Source organism: Mytilinidion resinicola (genome assembly GCF_010093595.1).
Source record: "Mytilinidion resinicola strain CBS 304.34 unplaced genomic scaffold BDZ99scaffold_14, whole genome shotgun sequence".
Taxonomy (NCBI): domain Eukaryota; kingdom Fungi; phylum Ascomycota; class Dothideomycetes; order Mytilinidiales; family Mytilinidiaceae; genus Mytilinidion; species Mytilinidion resinicola.
Window position 1 is genome coordinate 1,045,330 of NW_022985450.1, and position 26,750 is coordinate 1,072,079.

At 42.4% G+C, this 26,750-nt stretch overlaps 6 protein-coding genes across 6 annotated transcripts; 3 read left to right on the forward strand and 3 right to left on the reverse strand.

Moving 5' to 3' along the window:
- The first annotated feature begins 282 nt into the window (after nucleotides 1-282).
- On the forward strand, nucleotides 283-1,642 carry BDZ99DRAFT_447871 (uncharacterized protein). Its single transcript, XM_033718032.1, has 3 exons — nucleotides 283-381; nucleotides 433-545; nucleotides 603-1,642. Exons 1-3 carry the CDS (start codon nucleotides 323-325, stop codon nucleotides 1,634-1,636), a joined length of 1,206 nt encoding a protein of 401 aa, XP_033574431.1. The 5' UTR covers nucleotides 283-322; the 3' UTR covers nucleotides 1,637-1,642.
- A 1,265-nt stretch (nucleotides 1,643-2,907) lies between these two features.
- BDZ99DRAFT_523081 (uncharacterized protein) lies at nucleotides 2,908-3,942 on the reverse strand (the record flags this gene model as incomplete). The annotated part of the gene is made up of 1 exon (XM_033725770.1): nucleotides 2,908-3,942. The coding sequence occupies one exon, from the start codon at nucleotides 3,940-3,942 to the stop codon at nucleotides 2,908-2,910; it is 1,035 nt and encodes a 344-aa protein (XP_033574432.1).
- Nucleotides 3,943-4,527: 585 nt separating this feature from the next.
- Nucleotides 4,528-5,136, reverse strand: BDZ99DRAFT_523082 (uncharacterized protein; the record flags this gene model as incomplete). The annotated part of the gene is made up of 1 exon (XM_033725771.1): nucleotides 4,528-5,136. The coding sequence occupies one exon, from the start codon at nucleotides 5,134-5,136 to the stop codon at nucleotides 4,528-4,530; it is 609 nt and encodes a 202-aa protein (XP_033574433.1).
- Nucleotides 5,137-9,686: 4,550 nt separating this feature from the next.
- Nucleotides 9,687-11,375, forward strand: BDZ99DRAFT_392753 (uncharacterized protein; the record flags this gene model as incomplete). The annotated part of the gene is made up of 4 exons (XM_033715808.1): nucleotides 9,687-10,235; nucleotides 10,298-10,722; nucleotides 10,771-10,894; nucleotides 10,947-11,375. The coding sequence occupies 4 exons, from the start codon at nucleotides 9,687-9,689 to the stop codon at nucleotides 11,373-11,375; spliced, it is 1,527 nt and encodes a 508-aa protein (XP_033574434.1).
- A 1,809-nt stretch (nucleotides 11,376-13,184) lies between these two features.
- Nucleotides 13,185-13,470, reverse strand: BDZ99DRAFT_465340 (uncharacterized protein; the record flags this gene model as incomplete). Its single annotated transcript, XM_033720520.1, has 1 exon — nucleotides 13,185-13,470. A coding segment is annotated over one exon (167 nt), but the record flags the coding sequence as incomplete, so codon positions are not given.
- Nucleotides 13,471-23,649: 10,179 nt separating this feature from the next.
- BDZ99DRAFT_392495 (uncharacterized protein) lies at nucleotides 23,650-23,907 on the forward strand (the record flags this gene model as incomplete). Its single annotated transcript, XM_033715788.1, has 1 exon — nucleotides 23,650-23,907. A coding segment is annotated over one exon (258 nt), but the record flags the coding sequence as incomplete, so codon positions are not given.
- Nucleotides 23,908-26,750: the final 2,843 nt, after the last annotated feature.

The window sequence follows — 26,750 nt, forward strand, 5'->3', positions numbered from 1 at the left end:
TAACATCGATAGTCTCGCCATTACGTGCCGCAACGGCATTGGGCGGAAAGCCGGCCACCGGTGAACTGATTGAAGCCTTCTCCGAAACGAGCCAGGCTGCAGCTGAGATACATGGTTGCTCACGACGAGTTGATGGCCTGCTTGGCACACTCAGAAGGTGGTGTAATTCAGCCACAAAGATCTCGAGTAGGTATCAGGTGCCAGTGGCCGGTGGAGCCAAATCGTGATTGTCTCTTTAAGAGTTCAGCAGACCTCTCGTGCACCATGCACATAAACTATGCACATGAAACTGGCATTGCTAGCGTGAGTTTCAAGAACAATCATGAATTTCAATCCCGCAGGGAGAGTTGAGTCGAGTGTGATAGCATCTCGACCTATGAGGTCGGCATGCTCACCTTCTTCGCGGTGGGAGTTCCAGCTAACAACCAGCAGTGTTGAGGATATATTCATACCTGTTTTGGGCATGACGGGCGCAGGAAAGACTACTTTCATTTCCACCTGTACTCAAGAGAAACCATTGCAATCTGGAAGAGGTCTCTCATCGTGTGAGTTTTATGGGGGCGTCGGAGTAGTACAATATATGGATAACTGACCAAGGCCAGGCACGTCGCAGGTCACATTGCATACGATGACATATAACGGGAGGACCGTCCATCTCATCGATACTCCAGGTTTTAACGGTACTCACCGGTCGGATGGAGAGACACTGCAAGAGCTTGCATTCTGGTTAATCGGTGCTTTCCAACGGGAGCTACGAATTAGCGGAATTGTCTACTTACACCAAATAACTGCACCACGGCTTGAAGGAAGTTCTCTACGAGGACTAAATGCCTTCAAGGCGTTATGTGGCGAAGAAAGCTATCCCGGTATCGCACTCGCAACAACACGATGGGACGAGGTCGACGAAGACGAAGGAGCACTACGGCAGCAAGAGCTGTGCAGCAAAGCACATTTTTGGGGTGATTTGAAGAAAGGAGGCTGTCACATAACTAAACTTTCTGTGGGAAGGCCGTCTGCGCTCAAACTTATCCAACACATCGTGAAGCAGGACCACAGACTCATCCTACGCCTTCAGCGTCAGATGATCCACGAGAATAAGCTCATTCACGAAACAGACCTTGGTCAGGTAGTGTATTGCAAGGCCCTCGCCGACCAAGAAGCCCTAGATCGTCTAATGGCGGAAGCGAAGTGCGATTTTGAGAAGGCAGCCTCAGAATTTCACGATAGGCGGATAATAGCTTCAAGAAACGCCATGGCAGGAATTTCGACTGAGCTGTCAAAGAAGAAGTCAGAGCTCTCCAATCTCCAGATAGATATGGAATCGCTGCAGACTATATGGGACAAGAAGATCTGCGAAGAGCTAGAGGAGCTAAGGCGAAAGTCCGAAGAGAACGCCGTTCGTCATCGCAAGAAAACGGAAGAACTTGAACGTCTTCGTCAGTCTCCTCTATATTCTCAATCGGTGGAGCATCGCTATGAGGATGAGTTTCGCGAAATCGAGAAAGAACGCAATGAGATTGAGGTCGTTAGGAGACAGAAGATTGGTGCTCGCAATCACACTTCAATAAGTACAGTAGTTGGTACTGGCCTTGCACTGGGCCAATTCATCGCTATGTTAGCTTGCACAGTAATGTAACACGACTACTTCTGTTATGTATCTGCTGGAATGATACCGGTGAAGTGAAACATTGTGATTTATTGGAGTTTGGCCGTATCAAGTCACCGAGACGCAATGCCCCATCTCGCCGACGGCCGCCATATTTCCACGCCCACTTCCTCGACGCCTGCTAACTTTTCGTCACAAGGTAACGATAAGACCAGATGAAATCACAGGAAGAAGAGGGAGAAATAGAAAGAGATCTGTCTATGTTACGTTTGTTCCCCGTTTCTTGCTCTTCGGAGACACTTGTTAATTCCACATGAGAACTAAACACAATCATCGGTAATATGGCGAGCAACATTCTGAGCTGGAGGAAGGGATGTCCTGTCCTCGATAGGCCTTATAGGCTGTTTGCACACAAGAGTTGCTAGTGACAATCCGTGACGAGTTCGGAGCGACGCAGAACGGCCAGCATGGCAAGCCCAGGCACGGAATCAAGGCCTGCTCTTCTAATTGCGGTTGAGCTCTCCTGAAATCCGTTAATGCTCCAGCATATGACCTCCATGACCTCCCTCAGCGATGTGAACGCTAGTTTGCCAGACCGGTATCATCAACGACCTGGTTAAAAATTCGCTCCACATCCCACTTAACTTCAATTTTCGGAGGTGGTTGATCTTGCGCATTTAGCGTGCGTGATGAGGAGTGCCTCATAGGATTGGCTTAGATTTCGAGCTCTTTGTTGGATGAAAAAGCACGCGCCGCCTAAGATTAGGGGAACCGGAAAATAAGTGACGTTATATACTTCCAACACTCTTTCTAAGCCTATCCCAATTTTTGATGGACCTTACTATACATGACTTAGTTTGTGGACATTGTCGAAAGTGATTTTAATGTCAAAGCGTTAAACTTGGTGAATTCTTTCGAACTCCTGCAATTGAAACCCGAATTATTTCCATTTTATTATTGTGATCAAGCCGGATAGGTATTGATATAGGGAAACACAAAGTAGGCATGAGACTACTGAACTCGGGTATTCAAACTCGGGAGAGTATCTAAGGTATTAAGAAAAAAAAAAGTAGATTGCAGTGCAGATGTTACATGTAACCTAGCTCTTTACGAAATATCTTCGAAATTTGCGACTACGCAGGGCATTCCGCTACCTAGAAAAGGAAGTTAAAAGAAATCTATCCTGGTGACGATATTGTTTAAAGCCTCATAAGGAGCCAGAACACAGGTTTCGTTAAAAGTTTCAACGCCAGGCCCCCCACAAATATATTTGCCAGCTCCTTTTTTGGAAACAGCGGCAATCAGTACAAAGTCACCATTAGCATTCCAGAATAGGAATCCGTAAATAACGACCCATGGAAAGCAAACTTACAGCAGTACTTCATCATCGTCCTGAACGGAATCGGTGGCTCGTAATTCGACAGCTTCCAGAACCACTTCCACCGTCCGTTTGGACTCCATGTTGGATGGAAAGTTTGAACCCATGCATGATGAACGAAAGCATGGAGAGCTCGATTGACCCATTGACGTTGCTTGTACGAAAAGATGCCATATGCCATGAGGAAAATAATGTTCTTTGCCGCCGCATCACTAAGACATCTCTTGATCATATATCGTTCCCAGTAATTTATACCCCAGCACAGTGCTTGGCTAATCACGTCGAGTCTATCCGAGTATTGTTTTGGATTTTGGGGGCGAGACAGGCCGAGAGATTGAGGGGTCGAGCTTTTCTCAATGATGAACTCTTGCCCTAAATCCGCTAGTTGAGCAACACATGCATTGTGAAGGAGCTGCTCTGTTATCGCGGAACTGTCGGTGTCACTGTTGGACAGTCGCAAAGGGTGATCGAAATGAAAAAACACCTTGTTTCCGCTGATGCGGCTAATCACAAGCCGTGCGCCTCGAGGATTGGGACTCTCATCCTCGACTAGAACACACCAGCCATTTTCGGACGTAGCAAGTACCTGCTCGGCTGAAGGCGTTAGAGCTTTGACAAGGTATTTGGTTGTCGTATCCCTGCGATTGCTTGCCAAACAAAGTAGCATTTGGTCCTGCCAGACGGTCAAGGAGGAAATCAAGAAGAACCTCAAGCGTCGACTGTCCTCACTTTGACAAAACGTAAATCCTTCCGGGCCAAGCTGTAAGGTGTATTTCCCTGAAAATCTCTCGGGAACGACTTCTCGTGGGATCCAGGAGTCCACCGTGCACCCTCCTATCTTTGCACACTCGGAAAAGAGTAGTTCTACCGGAAGGGTTTCGAGGCCGTAGAAGAGGAGCTTCATTATCTCATTTGTGCTCTTGCATTGCGAGACGGAGTTGCCGTTCATTCCAGACATATTAATCAATATTAGTGGAAGGTCTGCCGACTGGGTTGTACTTCACGACTGGAGAAGGCTGTGGGATTTGACGAACCGTGCTGCTCGGTCAGCCTGCTTTCTGTCAGTGGTATATTCCCAGCCAGAATACGCCTTCAAGTGCTCACTGGTCCTCGTGCATAATCTCTATGTTCCTCAACATGCAGCGAAGCCTTAGTAAATTTCGAGGAGTTCAGTGCAGATGCAATCCCGAAACGGCTCCGCTCCCTTTTTTGCGTGCTTCAAAGGACGATTTGCCGTTCGATCATCCTTGAGAAACTCTCGTAGTACTTCCGAAAGCGAAGCTCCCGAATCGATGTATGTCTATAATATCCGTGGATACGCTAAGGACCCGTCCAGTTGGAAGACAAGGTGGCCAGACAACACGTCTTCTTGCAGCGTCCTGTCCGCGGTCGTCAGTTCAGCATGGGAAACAGCGACATAGGTTACTCACCATGCCCTCCCCATCCAATTCGAGGCGCTGATATGTCCAAGTACATCTGGCAAATTCTCCTCGGTTGGACCATAGAAGGTTGGTCGGCCGCCCGAGGCCAGCGAGGGAGGCCGTTACCCAGCATCCAGTTTTTGCAAGCCAGCATCGAAGACCAAAGTGTGCCAGGCTGCAGCATATATGAGGTTCACCCACTCGATAGCTTTGTGTTTCAAATCGTCATGCTGCGTGTCCTGGGGAATGCAGAAGGCGTCTAGCCAGAATAAATAATGCGTGCGGCTAGGCGGCTCGATGCCGTCCACAGAGCCAGATGAGGAAAGCATCTTCTGGTACCAGTCGCGTAGATGCCAATGCTCGACATCCCGAGGTAATGCAGCCAGCACTGAGTCAAGATACTCCACTTGACACTCAGGAAGCGCATTCATCGCTGAACCAAATTGCCGATCAGCCCAGACATGAGAAACAGCTGTGAAGAGACTTGTCCGCCCATATGGAACGACCTCAAGTTCCAGGCCTCCGGAGAGCGGACGCGTAATACGTATCAAAGGAATACCACCCTCCGCCACAATCGTAGTGACTTGCTCGAGCGGCACACTAACATCATGGCATTGGCAATCTGCAGTGCGATGAAAGGGTTGTAGGAGTCCTCCTTTAATGGAGCACTTTGTCGCAGTGCACTCTCGGTGATCCTCGTCTAGGGCTCGCGGGGGTCGAAAGGGAGACATGAAGTACAGAGCTGGATAGAACATTGAAACCGCCTCAACAAAGTTGAGTCTTTTCCTGCACACCCATTCTCGACCATTCTCTGTATTAGCACCTGAGTCGACCTGGACTGTAGACTCGATTTCAAGATCCCGGTGGAGCCCAAACTATTGGCAATTAGGTAAAGAAGCATGTGGACAGACAGAAGAACTAGAGCGAGCTCCCTGCCCCCTTCCTTCCCTTTATGGTCTCGTTTGAACACCGTCAACTGAGCGATGTTGAAATATCGCAGTATATCTTTCCTTTTCTGCTCGTATGCGTTCGCCGACAGGGTGTGGTGTAAATTGACCCAGCGGGTTTTGAGTTCAGACCAGAACCACAGGACTCGGGTTGTGACAGCTACAACCTAGTATCAACAATTCATACGGTTCACGGTCACCTACGTACAGGCACTCCCCCCCTTCTCTCTCCTTAATTCTCGTTCTTCTTCATTGATTGGTTGCTGCTAACGCGCACTCAGCGTGGCGAGGTCCTCTGTTCAGCTACAACAGGTTTCTCTCAGCTGGGTTCGTTCCTTTCAGCTGGCCTCTATTCAGCTGAGCTGATAAGACCTAGGGGGTGGGCCATTTCCTATTAGTATATATTCGGCCCGTACGGCCACTACAATACAAGCAGAGTTCACATCAATTTCAACCTAAGTAAACTAAGAACCCCGCACCACTAGTATAAAGATTCCTCTGAAAATACAACAGTTTCAACACCAATATAACATGCCAGGTAAATTGGATTCTTATCTTTTATATAATAGCTAATAGTTATTAAGGTGGACGCCCTAAAATAGACCTGGACAAGTACTAACTTAATTTAATCGGCCTCTTTGCTAAAGGCCTTACCTATAGCCAGCTTATTATATACTGTATAGAGTATTATAATATCTAAATCACATAATATTAAGGTTATTAAAACTAATAACAAATTATTACTTTCTACAACTAATATTACAAGGCCTTTAGTATAGTTTCTAGAAGATAAAGGCATTATAATTAAAGCCTTACCATCGTATAATACCGCCCTAAATAGTATAGTAGAATAAGCCGGCTACAGGCTTATAGAGAAAGGCAGGGCAGCACGCCTGTATATAAATCTGCCGGAATTAATATAGCTAGAAGCGTTGAAATTTGCAGTATATACTAAGAACTGTACGCCTATAAAGCAATTTAAATAGAAATTACTATTTAAGGAACTATAATACTGCCTATGCCTATTAGCACAGCCTAATATAGCGTATCTACGCGTATATAGCTATAGGGCCTATCTATTAATATATAATATTCTAAAGCTTAATAAAATGCAGCTATATACGTATATAGGGTACCTTATTAGCTATAAAGCAATAAATATCTATTGCGTCTAGATTTCTAGCGAATAGAAAGTTGTATAAATAATAGATATTACTTTTAATAAAGAACTTTTCTATAAACTATAAACGCTAGATCTATCTGCTAGGCTATAATAACCTGCAGAGGAAATTCTTAAGTGTATTATTATACGGCCGCTACGGCAAACGCTAGCTAGCGAGCTGGCAGAACTTAATACTTAGGCAGATAATAAGGATAAAGACGACCCTTTCCTTAATTATATTACTATACAATAACGCAGGCCTAGTATATATAGCACGGCTAGCAGCACGGCTAGCACGCTAAGTATAGTAGCATATATAGCACGTATAAAAGGCCTAGTAGGTATAGCACGCCTAGTATAGTAGATGCAGTATTTATATAAAAGCTATCCTATATAGGCGATTCCGTACTAAAAGGGCTAATAGTGTATTTACCTACCCCTAAGCTAGAGGATAATACAGCGCTATATATAGATGCTGTAATAAATATAGAACTAGATAATAACCTTTTATTTTAATTAGTTAATTAACGGCCTAGATAATAAGGGGCAGGCTATAGCAGCTACTATAATATAGCTATAAATGCAATACACGAATTGCTGCACGAACTACTATATAAACCTGCTATATATATATACTACTATTAGGCCGTATTCGCAGCTACTAGCCAGCAACAACACTATAACTACAGCTACTGCCTAGTATCTACTACTAGCTAGCACTTACTATTAAATTAACTATTTCCTATTACTTTTTATTCTTTTATATAGCTTATAGCTTTACTACTATTTTGCTATAATCTAAGGGGGTCTAGCAGCTAGTAACACGCCTTTATTCTCCCTTATTTCTCTCCCTTTCTTCTTTTTATAGAGTTGCACTATCTCCCTTACTATTCCTTACTATTCCTTACTATTCCTTACTATTCCTTACTATTCCTTACTATTTCTTACTATTAAAGGAGTTTTATTACTCTATATAGTCCCTTATTATAATATTAATATAACTTATACTTTCCTTTACTAATCTTTTGCCCTTCCTATACTAGCTGCTAGTTATAAGCCCGGCCTAACGCTATAATTTATTATTATATTCTCCTTCTCCTATATCTCCTAACTAGGAAGTTATATACCTTGCTATATTGCCCCTATTAGCTGCTGCACGCGCTATCTACTATACACGCGCTATTTACCGCACCTAAATCTATATAGGTATTATTAGTATATTAGTTACTGTTCTTTTAAACCTAGCTAATATAGATCTATTATAAGTTAAGCTGCTATCTATAACTAAGGTTATCCTAGTATTAGGACCTAACTGGAAATTATAGATTAACTAGATCAAAACTTATATAGAAAGCCTACGCGTCTAGCAATATATTAATCCTAATGCCACCACTTATCTTCCTGTAAAGGCCGCGCCTATTAAGTGTTACAACCCGTAATACGAACAACCCGAGCGCAGAGGCACTCGCGGAGACAAGCAAGCAGATAAGACTGATTACGCAGAACCAGGTCACGGGACCAAGGGGGTCACGTGTAGGACGCATAGGGATCCTGGATTCCCCCACGGACTGCTGGTGGATGGGAACGATCTAAGAATAGGACATCACGAGGACAGGGCCACGTGGTGGCTCGAAGGGCTCGAGGGTGCAAGCCAGGCGAGCGCTCGAGGGGCTCGAGGCTGCGAGCTAAGGGAGCAGCTCGAGGGGCTCGAGGCTGCGAGCCATACGAGCAAGAGGTTTCTTAGGACGGAGCTTTCATATAAAGGGACGCTCCTTTGCATAGATAGGAACCTCGTGTTCAACTCAAGACTTCAATACTACCTATTGGAAGTAACAACCCCGTCTTGTACCTTGATTGATTATTGCCTCACCTTTTGAAGACTATTGCACCCCGACGACGACTTGACCTATACCCTGCCTTAGTGTGTGACACTTGGAAGGTATAGAAGAGACGACCCGTTACATTAAGCCTACTATTCGGATAGCCACGGCAACGGCTAGCACGGACACGGCTAGCACGGCCACAGCAGATGCTAGCGCCACGGAAAACAAACCTGATATTACCGAGCTTAGTAATAAGCAATATAAGAAGTATAACAGGCTGGTTAAGAAGTATACTATAGGGGAAAAGGCCTATAAAAAGCATATTACAGCCCTGTTCTCTGTATAAACAAAGATCAGCGAATCTGTAGTAGTAGCCCTGCAGCACTACTATATAGGCAAGCCCGTATTTAAGTGGCTAGCTATTCTCAAAGCAGCCATAGCACCATCAGACCAGAATAGAAAGCTACAATTTCTCGTGCTTTTGGCGGTCTAGTGCCTCCGTGAAGCCGTCTGCAATTATCGCGGCTGTAGGTATCCATTTGATTTCAATCTCTTGCCGTTGTACTTGCTGGCGCAGCCAGAGATGATGAATGTCAACGTGCTTAAGCTGGGTTTGTAGCTGCGGGCCAGCTCATTTGAGTTGTTGCACTTTTCACGTTATTAGACCACCGTATTGGTGATCACTTCTATCAACCTCAGTAGGAACCTTCACTTCGCGCATTGCAGAATATCAACCACCAGCAAATTGATCAATGTAATGAGTGCAATCGAACTTACGGCCTCATTCAAGGAGGCTCTGTAGTTGTATTGAATTTATTATGGCGTTGTTAACGTGATGCAGCTTTGCGAAGATTCGGTCTCGCTTTTCTGGGCGACGCAGAATTCCCTGCGTGCAGACACGAGACTGGGCTGACCCCGCATCCCGACCAGCGCCAACGTGCTCGTTGCTGTCTGCAATCCACAACTTTGTAAAGAAGTGATGACTGAATCTTTATAGATCTTTGCCGCTCCTTCTATGGCCGTCGTTTGCATCGTCCGTCGCGCTTCATCACCAGAAGAAATCTATCGCAGGTTGAGACGCAACCCGTTGCAGCCTTCCTCCCCATGAGCGTTGCTAGCTCGCCAACAGTGCGTCCCAACAAAAACAAGAACGGCAAGAGTTTATCACCTTCTCCACTTATCTCCGATCAACCGATCGAGAGGTTTTGTTTCCCAACATCATATTATATCAAGCTTCCCTCCAATATTTGTCTTGACCTTGGACAGTTCCGCCACAGCTTATTCGCTCACATACTACGGCCACGGAGCCCTAAATTTACTGCCGGTGACGGTGAATTGAACTTTTCAGCATGATTGGAACCTCAACCGCCGAATACGTCTTTATATGGGCCTGCGTAATTACATTACATCTCATCGCGCCAATCTGCGTCACGTATTGCATTTTGACCACATGTCTACCTTCTAACCTGCGTCTTTCGCAGTGCTTCGAATATTGGGCATCTGCGGAGACATTGTTCTACTTCTTGATCTATCTTTACCAGAGATACCACCTCCAGCGCCCAACCTTACATCCTCCGCCTCTCTCGAAAGAGGGACGACACAAGCTCTTCGACCTCTGCCAAGATACCATTCAGGACCATGGACGATACATATCAAAGTGGTTTCTGGACGTGCCTCCTGCTGCCATTAGGAGAGAGAACATTAAAGAATGGTTCCGCTGGGCTTTTCTGAACACGGCCATGGATGATCCTAACTACGACGACGAGGTAGAAGGATACGTGAAGAAGCTCGAGAGACGAACTGGAATATATTTCGAGCCAGGGCGAGCCAACGTGAAGTGTCTGAGGTTGACATTGGATAAAGTCGATGCGCTACACAGGAGTTTGATATGGTACATGGTGAGGACCTAGTTCTATCGGCCGCCAAGAAGTTAGGGATGCTAATAAAAATATTTTGCTAGTGCATCTTCATGGTAGACATCATTACACATGCCATTATGTTCTTCTGCCATTTTCAGTTTCACCGCTCTTCACTGGTGCACTGTGTCAGTATTTTCCCTCCGCGGCCGCAGACTTTCATAGCCTCTCGTCGTTCACCAGCTAAAGATCTTACGTATTGGTATCGCCCTCACACGTCTCGCAAGGAGTCCCCAATATTATTTCTCCACGGTATCGGGGTTGGACTATACCCTTACGTAAGATTTTTGAACGAATTGAATCAAGGACGTGGGGATGAGGATGGGAAAATTGGGATCCTTGCAGTCGAGATCTTGCCAGTGTCTTCTCGAATTACGCCGGCGATACTCGGAAAGGAAGGAATGTGTCAACGGCTTCGAGCTATTCTACGTCATCATGGGGTTGAAAAGTTTGTATTAGTATCACATTCGTGAGTATACCGACTATTGTAAGACGATTTTACTAATATGATTCTCAGATATGGCTCGGTGATCGCCGCGTATCTCTTGAAGACGCCCGGTTTAGCCAGTCAGATTGTGTCCGTCATTCTAGTCGACCCTGTTTCAATACTGCTGCATCAACCGGATGTAGCTTATAACTTTGTAAGATCACAATTTGTGAACTTCGTCGAGAATGTCAAAGCTGACTAGCTAGACCTTTCGCAAACCAAAGTTTGCCAATGAATGGTTAATATGGTATTTCGGCTCGAAGGACATGGGCGTAGCCTATACACTCTCTCGCCAGTTCTTCTGGTTTGAGAGCATACTGTGGAAAGAGGACCTCATGGAACGTCATACCACCGTATTTCTCAGCGGAAAAGATCTGATCGTCAATACTCCACAAGTGCGTACATATTTACAAGGCGTTGGAGAGCAACAAAACGGCAGGAATGCTAGCCGAGGTGAGGCAAATAGGGCTGAAAAGATCAAGTCACTAGACCGGATGGATGGTCGATTGAACGTGGTGTGGTGCGCAGACCTTGATCATGGAGAAATATTTGACTCTGCTGTTTGGAGGACGCGTTTGGAGAGTGAGGTACTTAAGCAGGCGGCGCGTGCGTCGAGCCCGCTGACGCAGAATTGATGCTTGCATGGGGTAACTATGCATCTTCGGTTTGTGTGGGAAAAACGATGCTGTGCTTGACCGCCTTCAATGAATGACTTTAATGGAGTGTCTGGTCTCCAATCTACGGGCATTTCGGTTCAAACTTGCGAGGAAAGTGGACAGCGAGCCAGCTGCTTAAATAATTGGGAAGTTCAATTATTAGCGATGCCGTCCCTCCAAGGGAGTCAAACGAGCAGCGCAACAAGAAGAGCTGCGTACCCAGGTTATAGGGTTGCCGAATCCGACCAGGCACAGAAATGGTCCTGCGAAATTCGTGCACTGTCCGCCCACCATTCTGGCTCCCTGGGCGCTGGCGCTCACCTTGCGCTGGCGATTCCGATGCGCCAGCGTCATGGAGCCTCACTCAGGACGCTGGCGTTGCTACATGTAATACGCTGGCGATTCTAATGCGCCAGCGTCATGGGGCCCATTTTGGCTCCCTCAAAGCTTGTACCATTACGAAGGTGCATATATAAGGGACCAGTACGAATGTTAGACCATTACGAGAAATGCATGATTCGTTCCATTACTGAGAGTCTACCAGTACGAAAAGGGAAAAGGAACCCAAAGGGGCTCCTTACCATGTACCATTACGAAACTGCAGACAATTGGGCCAGTACAAGGAGCCCGTTCTTGAAGCTTGCATGGTACTAGAGTGGATTTGAGGCCCGCTCTAGTCTACCAATCCCTTCACTGCACGCTTGTAGGAACATTTGAAAGTAAATAGCATGGACAACTTCCCTAAGAGCATGATCGTCCTAAGACCCGTCTTGCGAGCATGTCTATCTTGAGAACATAACCGTCTCAAGACTGGTCTATCTTAGGAGCGTGACTGTCTGGAGAACGTCCTCGTCTTGAGATGCCACCGTCTTAAGGCCATGCCTGTCTGAAGACCATGGCTGTCTTAAGAAATGCCGTCTTAAGAACCTGACAGTCTACAGAGTAGCCCCGCCTTGAGACTACTTCAGGGTCATGGCCTGTCCATGCTCGGAATAGAAGTGGCCCGAAAACGGGCCCCACTCTGGCTCTGGCTACTACAAGGGGGTAACCTGAGCGGGCTGCCGCCCTCCCTGCAAGCGCCTTCCGTTAGTGCTTATAATTGCCACAACGCCACATAAAAACAGTGCTTATTTAGTAACTAATAACTAATATTTTGTTGGGCCGCCATCTGTAGCAATTACAGCCAAGCAGCGCTCCCTTATATTGCTAGTATACTTTTCAAATTCTTCCGGTTAGAGCTTCTCCTATTCTTCCTTAGCGTACTGCCGTACTTCCTCCTTTATTATAGGGAACCGGCGTTGTATTCTCCCCTTTAACAGCCGCTAAACGTTCTTAATTAGATTTAAATTAGGGAAATTTGCTGGCTATTCTATTATAAGCATGCTGTTCTGTTCCTAGGCCAGGCGCGTTGCTTTTACTAAGTAAATTAAGGTATTATCCTCTATAAAAATAGGCTAGTGTTATAGTGTCTACTATAATTCCTATATAAAAGTCTTAATATTAGGGTATATATAGGTACAGTAGATATTGCTATTTATTAACACGATGCAATCGACCCCACAGCATCTTGGAAATACAACCCAAGGAGGGCCCCTAGGGGCTATCCAAGGCCCTGCGAACAATTGTACGCAGCCTCAAAGCCCTACGAGTAGTGCCGGCGGCGTCGCGGTAGGTACACCGCGAATTGCGACCCCTAACGCGCAGCCGCCCCAGCAACAGCATTAACAACAACAACAACAACAACAACAACAACAACAACAACGCCAAAACCAACACTAAAACCCGAAGCCCATTAAGAACGTCCACCAGGACGTCCAAGACCTCGTTAACGAAGCACACGGCATATAAGACCTCCTGCGGAATAAGCCAATCCAATCCCTCGAGATGAATGCGATCGTCCAAACCCTCTACGACTTTGCAGGACGCGTCCTGTTCGGCCTCTCGGATACCGCGATCGACCTACGGCAGACACCATGGAAAAAGCTGATAAAGATGATGGAGGACACGAAAAAGGAGGTACACGCGTTGTCAACGCACGGGAAGACGTATGCCGCAGCAGCAGCAGCAGCAGCAGGCACAACACCATCAGCCATGCTAAGCGGCATGGCTGCGCAATACGGGAAGGCAGCAGGAAATGGGCAGTATGCAGGGCAACCTACAAATGTCCATAAAATCACCATCTATATCGAGGATAACAACGAGCGAACTATAACCGCAGCAGATACGAACATAACTATCACCCAGAAGCTTCAAGCAGCCGGACTACCGGACACAACGAAGATCAGCGGCATAAGGAAGCTACAGAGTGGAGACGTTAAGGCATACGTCGCGGATGAGGCCACAAAGGAAGCACTGCTTAAGAAGAGGGAATAGGTGCAGGTGCTAGGCAAGACGGCACGCATACAACTGCCCGCAGTGCTGATAGAGGTGCATGGAGTACCTAAGAACTCGGACCTGGAAAGCCAAATACTTAAAGATAATATTATCAGGGCCAACGCGATAATTAACCTAGGCCTAGTTATTAAGAAGATAATATAGAAGAATAAGAAGGGTATTAAGGCTGCGCGAGAGAACCTAGGCCGACACGCTAGCTTAATTATTGCCAGCGTGCGCATAGAAGTAATAGCAGATAAAGCTATTATAAAGGGATTTATAATAAGTGGATAATTACTAACAGCCTTAAAATATAAAGCAGGCTTTACAGCTATACAGTACTTTAGATACTAAGGCTATAAGCATATTATAAGACACTATAAAAAGGATATCTAATATATAGTATACGCAGGGGAATATAATATAAAATAATACACGGCAATAAATACTAAAAAGTACGCTAACTATAAAAGAAACCACCTGGTATATAGTGCTAAATATAGTATAAGGAAAGGGGCCTAGCTATAGGCTATATTAAAAAGGTAGGCGATGCTATACTAATATAACACTAATAAAGAGCCGAGCTTATACACGCCCTAGGCCCTGCTAGAGGTGTATATAACCTTAACCTAGTCTAGGAAGAAAAAAGCTGCTAATAATAATGCACGTAAAGGCAGCATAAAACTAAGGCCAGCGCTAACAGCACTAAAGAAAGTAGGATAACCGAAGATATTTAAGTATTCTAATAAGAACCTAAGTATCACGGTATCGACCGCGACACCCTACCTACCGAAATTCTGCCGCAGATTGCTACAACTCCAGCAATCTGCACCGGCCTACTACCGTTGGCCGGCCTCCTGCCCTGCCTACCCTGCTCCGCTCCCGTCTCGCTTCCGCTTCCTATCCTGTCCCGCTCCAGCCACCTACCGGCTGCCCCCTTTTCCTATCACCTGATCTGGTAAGGACCTCGCGTACACGCGTGCCACGCGCCGAAACGGCATAGAGGCCGTACGCCACGCGCTCGGCCACGCCCTTATATCCGGTGGCCCGTCTCCCGTCTTCCTGTTCCTTACACAACGTCTTAATTCTCCACGTAGCATTGTATATAGCACCTAATCAACGCTCCTCTTTAAGCCCTTAACCTCTCGCGTGTAGCGCTATCGTAATATTATGTTGTGTCTACTCTTACTACTATAAACACCCCTGCCGACCCAACTATAATACTTCTAGAGCTCGTTAGCTCTATAAAGGAACAGCAGGCTGCCGTAATAAAAGTCCTGTCCGCCCAGAAACAGGAAATTGCTGCTCTGCGGGAGGAAGTAGCCGCAATTCGGTCTAAATCTACCCCTACTCTACTACTAGCGCCCGACTAACAATTCGCAGGGCCTCCTGTTTATAAATTAAACAATAGCTTAATACCTGCTAATAATATAAACTGTATACAGACCCTAACTATTAAAGTTACTCTGCTAACTTTAACAGACTCCTCCCTAACAGCCGCCGCCCTACCAACCCTAAAGACCGAATATCTAATTAACCCTCTAATATTTAAGGGGAGTTAAAAGGAACTCCTAATCTTTATCCAACAACTATAGTATAAACTGGAAGGAAATGCTAATTAATACCCAACTAAACGTGCTCGCCTGCTATACGCTTACTCTTAATTGGAATCTAACCTATTAATGCTTATTAACCCCTTAATAAACTAAAATATCTGCACTATTAATTAACTTGTCTAATTCCTGCAGGCTATATACGGCGATCCGAACTAGAAACTTATATCCTTAAATCAACTCTATATACTAAAGCAAGAAAGGCGTGCCTTTATATTGCACTTTGCTAAATTCTAATAACTCGCCGCTAATATAGATCTGAACAAAGCTGGCCTAATAACTTAGCTCCGATACTTCCTCTCTAATAAACTCCGCCGTGCGATAGTTGGCGCTACTACCCCGGACAATCTAAATAACTATGCCAACTTAATCGCGAAGTATAATAATAATCTATAATTCCTGCCCGGCTAACCCTCTTAATATTCCCCTCCGTCACGAAAGGACCTAGATGCAATAGAAATTAATATATCTAAATATGCTCCAGCCGGCTCAGCCGAATAAGATAAATATTATTAAAAGGGCCTCTGCTTTAAATGCGGAAAGTATAGCTATATCTCCCGCAATTGCTCTGTCCCCTTGCCCTAAGTCTAATTATCTAGTATAGATAAGCCTTTAAGCCCCCAACTGCGCACATACACGCAATTAACTAATTCCACCCGATTTTTATCTGCCCGCTGTTTTTTTATATCTACTGCTTTGTCCTCTAGCTTTAATTAATCTAGAGGTAGCCGCTTATTCTATATAAAGAAGTTGTTAAAAGCCCTGTCCTAGGGCTAAGTCGCCCCCCAGGACTATTCCAACCCCGGATTTCTATAAACCTGTTTAAAGAACCTAAACCTAACTCCTGGAAATAATAGATTTTTATCCCCGTTTCTATATAATAAGGCCCTACCTGCATAAACGCTGTAGCTCTAATTAATAGTAGAGCTACAGGCATAGGTGTAACGGGTCGTCTCTTCTATACCTTCTAAGTGTCTTACACTACAGCAGGGTATAGGCAAGTTGTCGTCGGGGTGTAATAGTCTTTAAAAGGTGAGGCAATAATTAATTAAGGTCTAAAACGGGGTGGTTACTTCTAATAGGTAGTATTAAAGTCTTAAGTTAAATATAAGGTTCCTATCTATATAAAGGAGCGTCCCTTTATATAAAAGCTCCGTCCTAAGAAAACCTTTTACTTATATAGCTCTCCGGGCTTATAGTCCTTAAGCGTCTCGAGCTCGACGAGCGCTCGCACGGCTCTATGCTTACTTCCCTTTGTGAGCCTGGCGAGCCATCACGTGACCCTGTCCTCGTAATATCCTACTTCTTAGATCGTTCCTATCCACCAGCAGTCCGTAGGGGAATCCAGGATCCCTATGCGTCCTACACGTGACCCCCTTAGTCCCGTGACTTAGTTCTGCGTTATTAGTCTTATCTGCTTGCTTGTCTCCGCGAGTGCCTCTGCGCTCGGGTTGTTCGTATTACGGGTTGTAACAATAGGTTATATTTACAGGAATCTGGCGCGCGTATAGAACCTCCGCCTTAACCTGCTCCTTTACGTTTTACGCCTAACTGGATTTAATAGAAAAACGCTTAAAGGAGAATAGATTACGCACTCTGCGCAAGTAACCCTCCGCTACCTAAACTACGTGGAACAGATCCGTTTCTATATACTAGAACTCGGTAAATATAAGCTACTACTAGGACAGCCCTGGCTATATAAGCACCGTGTTAGATTTAACTATAATAACTAACAACTGTTGTTTCGATCGTTCTAATACCAGGCGCAATGCCTGCGCAACTCCTAAACCTCTGCAATAAAAACTTATATAGAACAGCTTCCTAAAGCGCCCCTTATTAAGCAGTGCCTAACACCCCTAACCTAACACTCTTGCTTGCAGCGATCGAGCCTGTCTATATAATACCGACACGATTACTAGCTTCCTAAAATAGTACGCCAGATAAATATGCCCGATCCTAAACCTGAGCTAGAAACTAAACCCGAAACTAAATCTAATTCTAAATTTAAACCTAATACCTGGACGGATATCCGTATGCTAAACGCGGCGTCTATAACCCGATTAGCCCGATAACCCGATTACGAAATCTTCGCCATTACTATTGCTAATATTAATAAGGCCTTAGCTCTAAAGACCCGAACCGACCTAGCTATAAAAGTCCTAGCACAATATTACTATTTACTAAAGACCTTCTCCCGATAGGAAGCTAATAAGTTACCTAAACACCAAATATATAATTATAAGATTATGCTTAAAAACGGCAAACTGCACGGATTTGGCCCGTTATACAGAATATTATAAAACAAATTAAAGGTGCTAAGGAAGTACCTTAATAACAACCTCGCGAAAGGATTTATCTATGCCAGTTTATTACCTGTCGCCTCTCCGGTTATCTTTATTAAGAAGCCCGGAGGAGGCCTATAATTCTGTGTTAACTACTGCGCGCTAAATACTGTAACCGTTAAAAACCAATACCTAATCCCCTTAATTTAGGAGACCCTGGCATAATTAAGTAAGGCGAAATACTATATAAAGCTTAACATCGTCTCCGCATTTAATCGCTTATAAATCGCGAAAAAAGACGAATAGCTAACTGCTTTCCGGACGCGATACGGCCTGTTTAAATACCTGGTAATGCTATTTAGATTGGCTAACGCTCCTAGCATATTCCAACACTACGTAAACAACATGCTCCGCCTGTACCTAGACGTATTCTATACCGCATATATTAACAATATTCTAATATACAGCGAAAACTTTAAAAACTACTAGTATTATATAAAGCTAGTCCTAGAAGCAATAGAAGCTGCCGGCCTATAACTAAACGTTAATAAGTGCGAATTCTATTAGGATAAGGTTACCTACCTAGGGTATATAATATTAACCGGCGGAATTAGTATAGACCCGAATAAGATTAAGAATATCTGTAACTAGGAAGTCCCCTACAATATTAAAAACGTACGAGCCTTTATTAGATTTGTAAACTTCTACCAACAATTTATTAATAATTTCTCTGGCCTGGCCGCTCCCCTAATTACACTTATAAAGAAGGACGTTCCGTTCCGGTTTAATAAGTCCTGCCGTGCGGCATTCGAACAACTTAAGACAGCGTTCACCACCGCCCTAATCCTCCGTTATTTCAACCCTAAACTGCCGATTGTTATTAAGGCCGATTTGTCCGACTATATAAACGCTGGAGTGCTCTCGCAAACAGATAAATAAGGAATACTCCGACCTATAGCCTACTTCTTAAAATAATTAAGTTCTGCTAAATATAACTATAAGATCTATAATAAGGAACTTCTAGCAATTATCCGATGCTTTAAACAGTGGCGGCCTAAACTAGAAGGCGCAGTATTCCCGATTTAGGTTCTTAGTAACTATAAGAACCTGCAGTACTTTACAACTATAAAGCAGTTAAGCCACCGATAGGCTTATTAGTCTAAATACCTGTCCTAATTTAACTTCTTAATTACTTACCAACCTGGCAAGTACAGTAAAAAGCCTAACGCCTTAACGCGTTGTACGCAAGATGCGCCTGCGCAAGAAGAAGCTCGAGCAGCCCGAAATTAGATACTGCTCTATTCCAACCTGTTTACGCAGTTAAATCTAACAGAAACTAACCAAATAATTTAGGAGATTATTAAGGATAAATACCTAAATAATAAGTTTATCTAGGAAGTCCTGGAGATATTACGCTCCAGAGTACACCGCTCTAAGAAGATTACCCTAAGTAAATGTAAAGAGCGAGATGGCAAGCTCTACTTCCGCAACCGAATGGCAATTCCTAATAATAATAAACTAAAGATTAAACTGCTTCGTCACGTGCATAATTCCCCTGTTAGCGGCCACCCTAAATATAGAAAGACTTTAGAAATCCTCTAAAGAGAATACTACTGGCTGTATATATTTAAAATAATCTGCTAATTTATAGTATACTGTTATACCTGTTGCTGTATAAAGGCTTTAAGAGAGAAGTATAATAGCTTCCTAAAACCCCTGCCCGTCCCGCAGCGTTGCTGGCAAAATATTTCTATCAACTTTATTATTAAACTACCCGAATCCGAAGGCTGCACTAATATTATAGTTGTAGTAGACCGCCTAAGCAAGTACTAATATATAATTCCCTGTAGAATAATTACGGCTAAGGCTACAGCCGACCTATTCTACTAATATATTTAGGTATATCACGGATTGCCTAATATATGTGTATCCAATTAAAGATCGCAGTTTATCTCCGCGTTTTAGGATAAACTCTATAAGCAACTACGTATTAAAGCCCGATTATTATTAGCCTTCTACCCGGAAACTAATAGCTAAATAGAGAAGGCTAATTTAATGCTGGAATAAGTCCTCCGCGCCTATATAAACTATAAGCAAGATAACTAGGTTACCTGGCTGCCGTCTGCTTAGTTTAAGGCAAATAATACCTAATCTAAATTAATAACAGTAACACTATTTGTTGCTATCTTAGGATAACACCTAAGAATAGGCTTTAAACCGCTATTAGGAACTCCGCGCCCTGCCTATTAAGTACTGCAAGCACTTAAGGCTAATTAGATAGTTAATAAAATATCGGATATTAAGCAGTTTATCCGCGAAGAGATAACTTAGGCCTAAGTAATGCAAGAAAAATACGCTAACCGAAAATATATAGGCGCACCGGCCTATAAAGTAGGTAATAAAGTCTAGTTAAATGCACGGAATATCTATACAAATCAACCTGCTAAGAAGCTTAATTAAAAGAACCTAGGGAAGTTCCCGATTATACAGATTATCTTTCCGTACGCCTATTAACTAGGCCTACCTAAATTTATAAAGATATATCCTGTCTTCTATATCTTATTACTCTGTCCTGCCGCTCCGCAAGCTAACTACCTGCCTGGCTAGGAGTTGCCCCTACCTAAACCTATTTAAGTTAAAGAAGAGACTAAATAGTATATCGACCGTATTAAAGGCATGCGCCTAAACCGGCGCTAAAAGCAATATAAGTACTTAGTCTAATAGACTAGATATAACAACCTGTCCTGGCAACCTGTTAACAACCTAAAGGACACTACTGCTGCAGCTAATTATTATTACCGCCACCCCGAAGCTTACAATCCTGCGTCCGATAAGCCCCGTCCTGCTGGACCCTGAAACCTTAATTAAGATTTAATTTACAGCCCTACTCCCGACAAATAGCCGTACACATCACGAACAGCGCCTTCTACTCGCCAAGAGACTTGGGTTTAGGGGGGGGTACTGTCACGGTATCGACCGCGACACCCTACCTACCGAAATTCTGCCGCAGATTGCTACAACTCTAGCAATCTGCACCGGCCTACTACCGTTGGCCGGCCTCCTGCCCTGCCTACCCTGCTCCGCTCCCGTCTCGCTTCCGCTTCCTATCCTGTCCCGCTCCAGCCACCTACCGGCTGCCCCCTTTTCCTATCACCTAATCTGGTAAGGACCTCGCGTATACGCGTGCCACGCGCCGAAACGGCATAGAGGCCGTACGCCACGCGCTCGGCCACGCCCTTATATCCGGTGGCCCGTCTCCCGTTTTCCTGTTCCTTACACAACGTCTTAATTCTCCACGTAGCATTGTACATAGCACCTAATCAACGCTCCTCTTTAAGCCCTCGACCTCTCGCGTGTAGCGCTATTATAACACTAAGCTAGCTAAAGATTAATAGAATAATACAGACTGCTTATTTAATACAGCAATCTTCCTATTTAACGCCTTTTTAAATACTATATACTTCTTGCTTTATATTACTATTCTTACAGCCTCTAACCTAGTTAACTTAATTAATAATATATAGAGATATAGATAGACTTTTATAACTTAAAACTATTACCTAAGTACTGTTTTTATAGGAAGATAATATAAGCCAGCAACTACGCGCTAAAATAGGTGCAGTAAACGCCGCAGATACTATAAATATAGTTTAATATTAGAATAACCTAGTATACTTACTATTATACAGTATAATATTAATAAGAGCCGCAAGACCTAGAGGAAGTTCCTGGAAAAAGCGGAGAAAGCCTAGCCTTAACTGCTAGTACTAGCAATATAAAAGCTATAGAAGAATATATAGTAATAAAAGTATATAATACTCTATATAAAGTTCTATTACTTTTTATATAAAGAAAGCCTATATATAAAAACGTGTATATATATTAATAAAAACCTTAATATTAACTAGTAGTTAGTAGAGCACTACTTACTAAACCTTATTACTCTTTTTCTTTATACTAGTAGAAAGGACATCTAAATTTATAATATCTATAACCCGAAACTAAATAGAATTATAGCTGCACTACCTCTACTACTAAATAATAATAACGCGGAGCACGTTTTTATAGGTGATATAAACCTATATTACCTATTATAGGGAGGAATATAAGTAATAAACACGGAGGAGTAAGCGGAGAAGCTTATCCGCATTATAATAGAAGCAGGAATAGACCTGGCCACGGAAAAAGGTATAAAAATATAGGCGAGAGGAATATTATAGTCTATAATTAACCTTATATTTATAACGGGATAGCTAATAGAATAAACTACTTCCTATATAGTGCAAGAGGAATAGAACTGCAATTTAGATTACCGCCCTATATATATAGAGTTCGATATTACCCTACTAAGCGCAGTAGAACAGCTATAATATTAGCTATAGAAGAATACCGACTAGAAAAAGGCGCAGGATATAACGGGTCGTTTTTTCTATACCTTCTAAGTGTTACATACTAAGGCAGGGTATAGGTTAAGTTGTTGTCGGGGTGCAATAGTCTTTAAAAGGTAAGGCAATAATCAATTAAGGTATAAAACGGGGTTATTACTTCTAATAGGTAGTATTAAAGTCTTAAGTTAAATATAAGGTTCCTATTTATGCAAAGGAGCGTCCCTTTATATAAAAGCTCCGTCCTAAGAAACCTTTTGCTTGTATAGCTCGCAGCCTCGAGCCCCTCGAGCCATCACGTGGCCCTGTCCTCGTGATGTCCTATTCTTAGATCGTTCCCATCCACTAGCAGTCTGTGGGGGAATCCAGGATCCCTATGCGTCCTACACGTGACCCCTTTAGTCCCGTGACCTGGTTCTGTATAATTAGTCTTATCTGCTTACTTGTCTCCGCAAGTGCCTCTGCGCTCGGGTTGTTCGTATTACGGGTTATAACACAGAAGTACCTTTAAACCTAGCTAGATAAGCTGGATAACTAGAATAACCCTTAAAATATAGAGGATAACTTTAATAAATTTGCACGCCTTTTCTATAAATATATACAGGCTATAATTACTGCTATAGTACCTATTACAAGGCTATTAAAATAGGCATCGCTGGTATAGTTAGAAGAATACTTAGAGGAAGTATATAAAACTAGAAAAGCGTATAGAATATAGCGCTTATCGCAATCTATAGAGGACTAGATATTATACTATATTTAGTATAACTATAAGAAAAGAACTATATAAAGGGAGAGTACTAAGGTATAGCGCTATATAGTAGAGAAAGTAATAAAAAACCTAAAAGGTATATAGAAGCTAGCTAATTAGGGCCGTATAGCTAGTAAGGAATTAAGACCTCCGCTTTAATTTCCCCCTCTTTTAAAACCTAAGAACCCTACTCTATATATAGATAACAAAATAAAAGCATATATACTAGCGGAGCAGTTTTTTCCGCCTCCGGCTAATATAGACTTATCTAACCTAGAAGGGTTCTAATACCCGGAACTGTATAATACTACACTAGATATTATAATTAAGAATATCCTTTTAGCGCTAATAGGAACTGCCCTAGATAAAGCCCCGGGTATTATAGGGATTACTAACAGGTTTCTTAAGAAGTGCGAAATATAGCTAGCACCTACGCTGGCTCGGTTCTTTATAAGGTGCCTATATAAAGAACACTATTCTTAGCCGTTTAAAAATTCTATTATAGTAGTGCTATATAAGCCCTAGAAAGCGTTCTATATAATAGTAAAGGCCTATAGGCCGATCGCCCTGCTAGAAATAATAGGCAAGCTATTTAAATAAATTGTAGCTATACGGCTATTAAAAATTGCGGAAGAAAAGGATATACTTCTACCTAGTTAGATAGGGGCACAACTAGGATATTTAATATAGATAGTACTTAAGCTCCTTACTAAATAAATCCACGCTATATAGAGAGGAAATCTACAGCTTATAGTATTACTTTTTAGCCTAGATATATTAGGGGCGTTTAACCGTGTGTTATATAAATATATAATATATAACCTATAGATTTAATAAGTGCCGGAGTAGATAGTTAGGTTTATAAGGTCCTTCCTACAGGACCGCACTATAAGGCTTACTATCGGAAACTTTATAGCGGAACCTATTACAGTTACTACAGGAATACTGCAGGGCTTTTTCCTATTACTAATACTTTTCCTTTTCTTTGCTAGCACGCTTCTACTAATACTACAGCGCGGTAATATAACAGCCTATAGATTTATTAATAATATAAATATCCTTATATATAGTAAAAGTATAGAAGAAAACTATAGGGCTATTAAATAGGCGCATAACTAGTGTATAGAGTGGGCAAGAAAGTATAAAGCAGTCTTTGCGCTAGATAAATACTACCTAATACACTTTATAAGAGCCCGCAAGTCTATTAATATAAAAGCTATAGTTAATATATAGGGCTTTACTAAAAGCCCTATAATAGACCTAAAAATACTAGAGGTCTAGGTAGATTCTAAACTTAAATAGGGCCCGCATATTAATACTATAAAGAATAAAGCTATAGCCTAGATAGGGGCCCTTATAAGGCTTACAGCGTTAACCTAGGGCGCAAGCTTCCGGAAGGCACGCATAATATACTCGGCGGTTATTAGGCCTGCTATTATATATAGATACACCTTCTAGTATACTACACCGGGTATAAAAGAGTAGATTAGCAAGATAAAAATTAAGCAGCTTAAAATAGTATAGAACTAGTGCCTTTATACTATTTTAGGGGTATATAAAACAATAAATATTAGGGTAATAGAGTATAAAATATTATGCCCTCTACTCCGGCTAAAGCTAGAGGAACTTACGGTGGCCTATGCGGACTGCACACGTAAGGGGCCAGCCCGCAAGTATATTAAAACCTAATACAGCCGTATAAGAGAAACGGTCCGTGCTAAATACAGGCCGAAAGGAACACCACAGTACGGCCTAAGCAGGCGCGACGAACTCCGCAAGCTTGCGGCGAAGGTATTAAAGCTAGCCGCATAATATAAAGGCGAATCGGAAGAATCCTATAGGCGCACGAGGCGTGGTATAATCTAGGATAAATATAAAGAGAAGTGGAAAAAGGAATAGAAAGCCTACTATAAAAAACTACGCTAAGAACCTTTAATACCAGCACTTAATACTAAATAGAGTAAATAATAAGAGGCACTATATAAAGAACTTATAAAGGTAGAGAGTATAATTATTATAAACCTATAGACGGAGTATATAGGGCTTAACGGTTACCTCTACTATATAAAAGTGCCCGGCCACCTAACGCCGGTATGCCCTTGCGGGTATAGCCTCTAATCCCTAAAATATATTATAATAAGTTGCGGAAGACATATTAAAGGCAGGGGCGAGCTGTTCTAGAAGGCTAAGATAAGGACGTATAAACAGCTCTATAGAAGCTAGAAAAAAAGAAAGGCTATAGCCTAATAGCTTCTCTAAAGAACGGACCTTCTGCTATACCTTTTAGTAGCTAGAGAAATAGTAGAGGCGGAGATATAGGTATTCTACCTCCTATAACTTTATATAACTATATATACTACGTATACTATATATACTACGTATACTATATATACTACGCCGCGTATATTACGCACCTACCTAATAGCTATATCTACCTGTATACTGTAGCTCCTATATATATTACAGCCTATACAGCACTACCCCTATATATATTATTTAATTTAAGGACTAACGCCTTAATAAAGGGCACGCGTGCAAAACAACAGCATGCGTGCCCTTACGCTAATCCTAAACTAGCTTACTACTCCGGAATTAACTCGACCTGCGCCTAGGAGGACGACTATAAAACCCGGATAGATTTAGGAAAACGTATTATAATAGTTTATTCTGTAGTAGACTTAATAGATCTACTATATATCCCTAATAGCTATATAATAATAAGAAGAGCGCTTAGCGCTATACACCGCAGAGGACGGGGTTTTTATCCGAACGCTGCATAGCAGCAAACGGTTTCTCCTTATAAACTAGCCTAGATAGAACAGCTGTATAGACCCTAACAGGAGCTACACCAGCGTAATAGAATTTAATAATAATAATATTGCTATTTATTATCTTTTTTTATATCCTAGCCTAATTAACTAGTTCTTTTTTAAAATAACTAAAGGTCCTTTATTCCTATAGAAGATGCTGCTATAAATTATCTAGCTAGAATATCCCCTAAATTTAGGGACACAGCAATTAATATTATATTTCTCTTTAGCGCTTCTAGTAATAAAAATCTAGCCTCTACCAGTTTAAATAGACGCCTTATTAGTCTATATAACTGCTGCCTATATTTTAGGTATCTATTTAAGATAAGAATAAGCCTATTTTAGCCTAGCTTCTTATTATTTAGGTATAATAAGGGGCTTTTCTATTATAATACGCCGGAAATAGCCCTTTTTTTTTAAATACCTTATATAAGGATTGCTTATAGGTAGAAACCTTCTCTAGTATTATAATCTCCTCTAATAGCTTCCTTTAGTAGATAGTATTAAGCTTAGCCTAAGTAATAAGGCGCTGTTAATATTATAGCCACACGTTTGCTTATATAACACGTGCCTAATAGTTATATAATTAGGGCTCCGCGGAACGGATTAACGTTGCTCCGACCTTTGGTTTATAACAGCGTTAAACCTAGAAACCTCTTCCTTTTTTATATTTATTTTTTATTAATATTAATACAGCTTATTTCGATTCTAACCTTAAGCCCTAATATAAGATAAATACTCTTCTAGCTTCCGGAAGCGACGGAAGCAACCTAGAAATTTTTTCTTTATAATAGAGCGCGCTTTTATAATTAACTATTACCTATATAGTTAAGCTGTCGCCTATATAGCGGAAAAACCTATTAGCAGCGCTATAAGTATAGCTCCTAATAAAGCAATTTAACTCCCTGCGCGGAGTTAAGTAATAGACTTCTTAACTATACTAGCGTCTAGAAGGCCCCTATAATAGAAAGGTAGTAATAGCGCCCTAAAAAGTTTTTACCGATTTAATAGCTTTACCTACGCGCAAAGTTTTTACCTTCTACTATTTACTATTAAAAGTATAGAGACTATAGTCTGCGCATATAGTATTAATAATAGCCTGCGCGCCTAGTATTATACCTTTACTATTATAAGTATAGA

What these genes read in the sequence shown, in the direction of transcription:
- BDZ99DRAFT_447871 (XM_033718032.1), top strand. Translation starts at nt 323, where the DNA reads ATGAATTTCAATCCCGCAGGGAGAGTTGAGTCGAGTGTGATAGCATCT. An exon ending in ATAGCATCTCGACCTATGAG is followed by an intron (nt 382 to 432) that starts GTCGGCATGCTC and finishes AACAACCAGCAG; the next exon opens with TGTTGAGGATATATTCATAC. An exon ending in TGGAAGAGGTCTCTCATCGT is followed by an intron (nt 546 to 602) that starts GTGAGTTTTATG and finishes GACCAAGGCCAG; the next exon opens with GCACGTCGCAGGTCACATTG.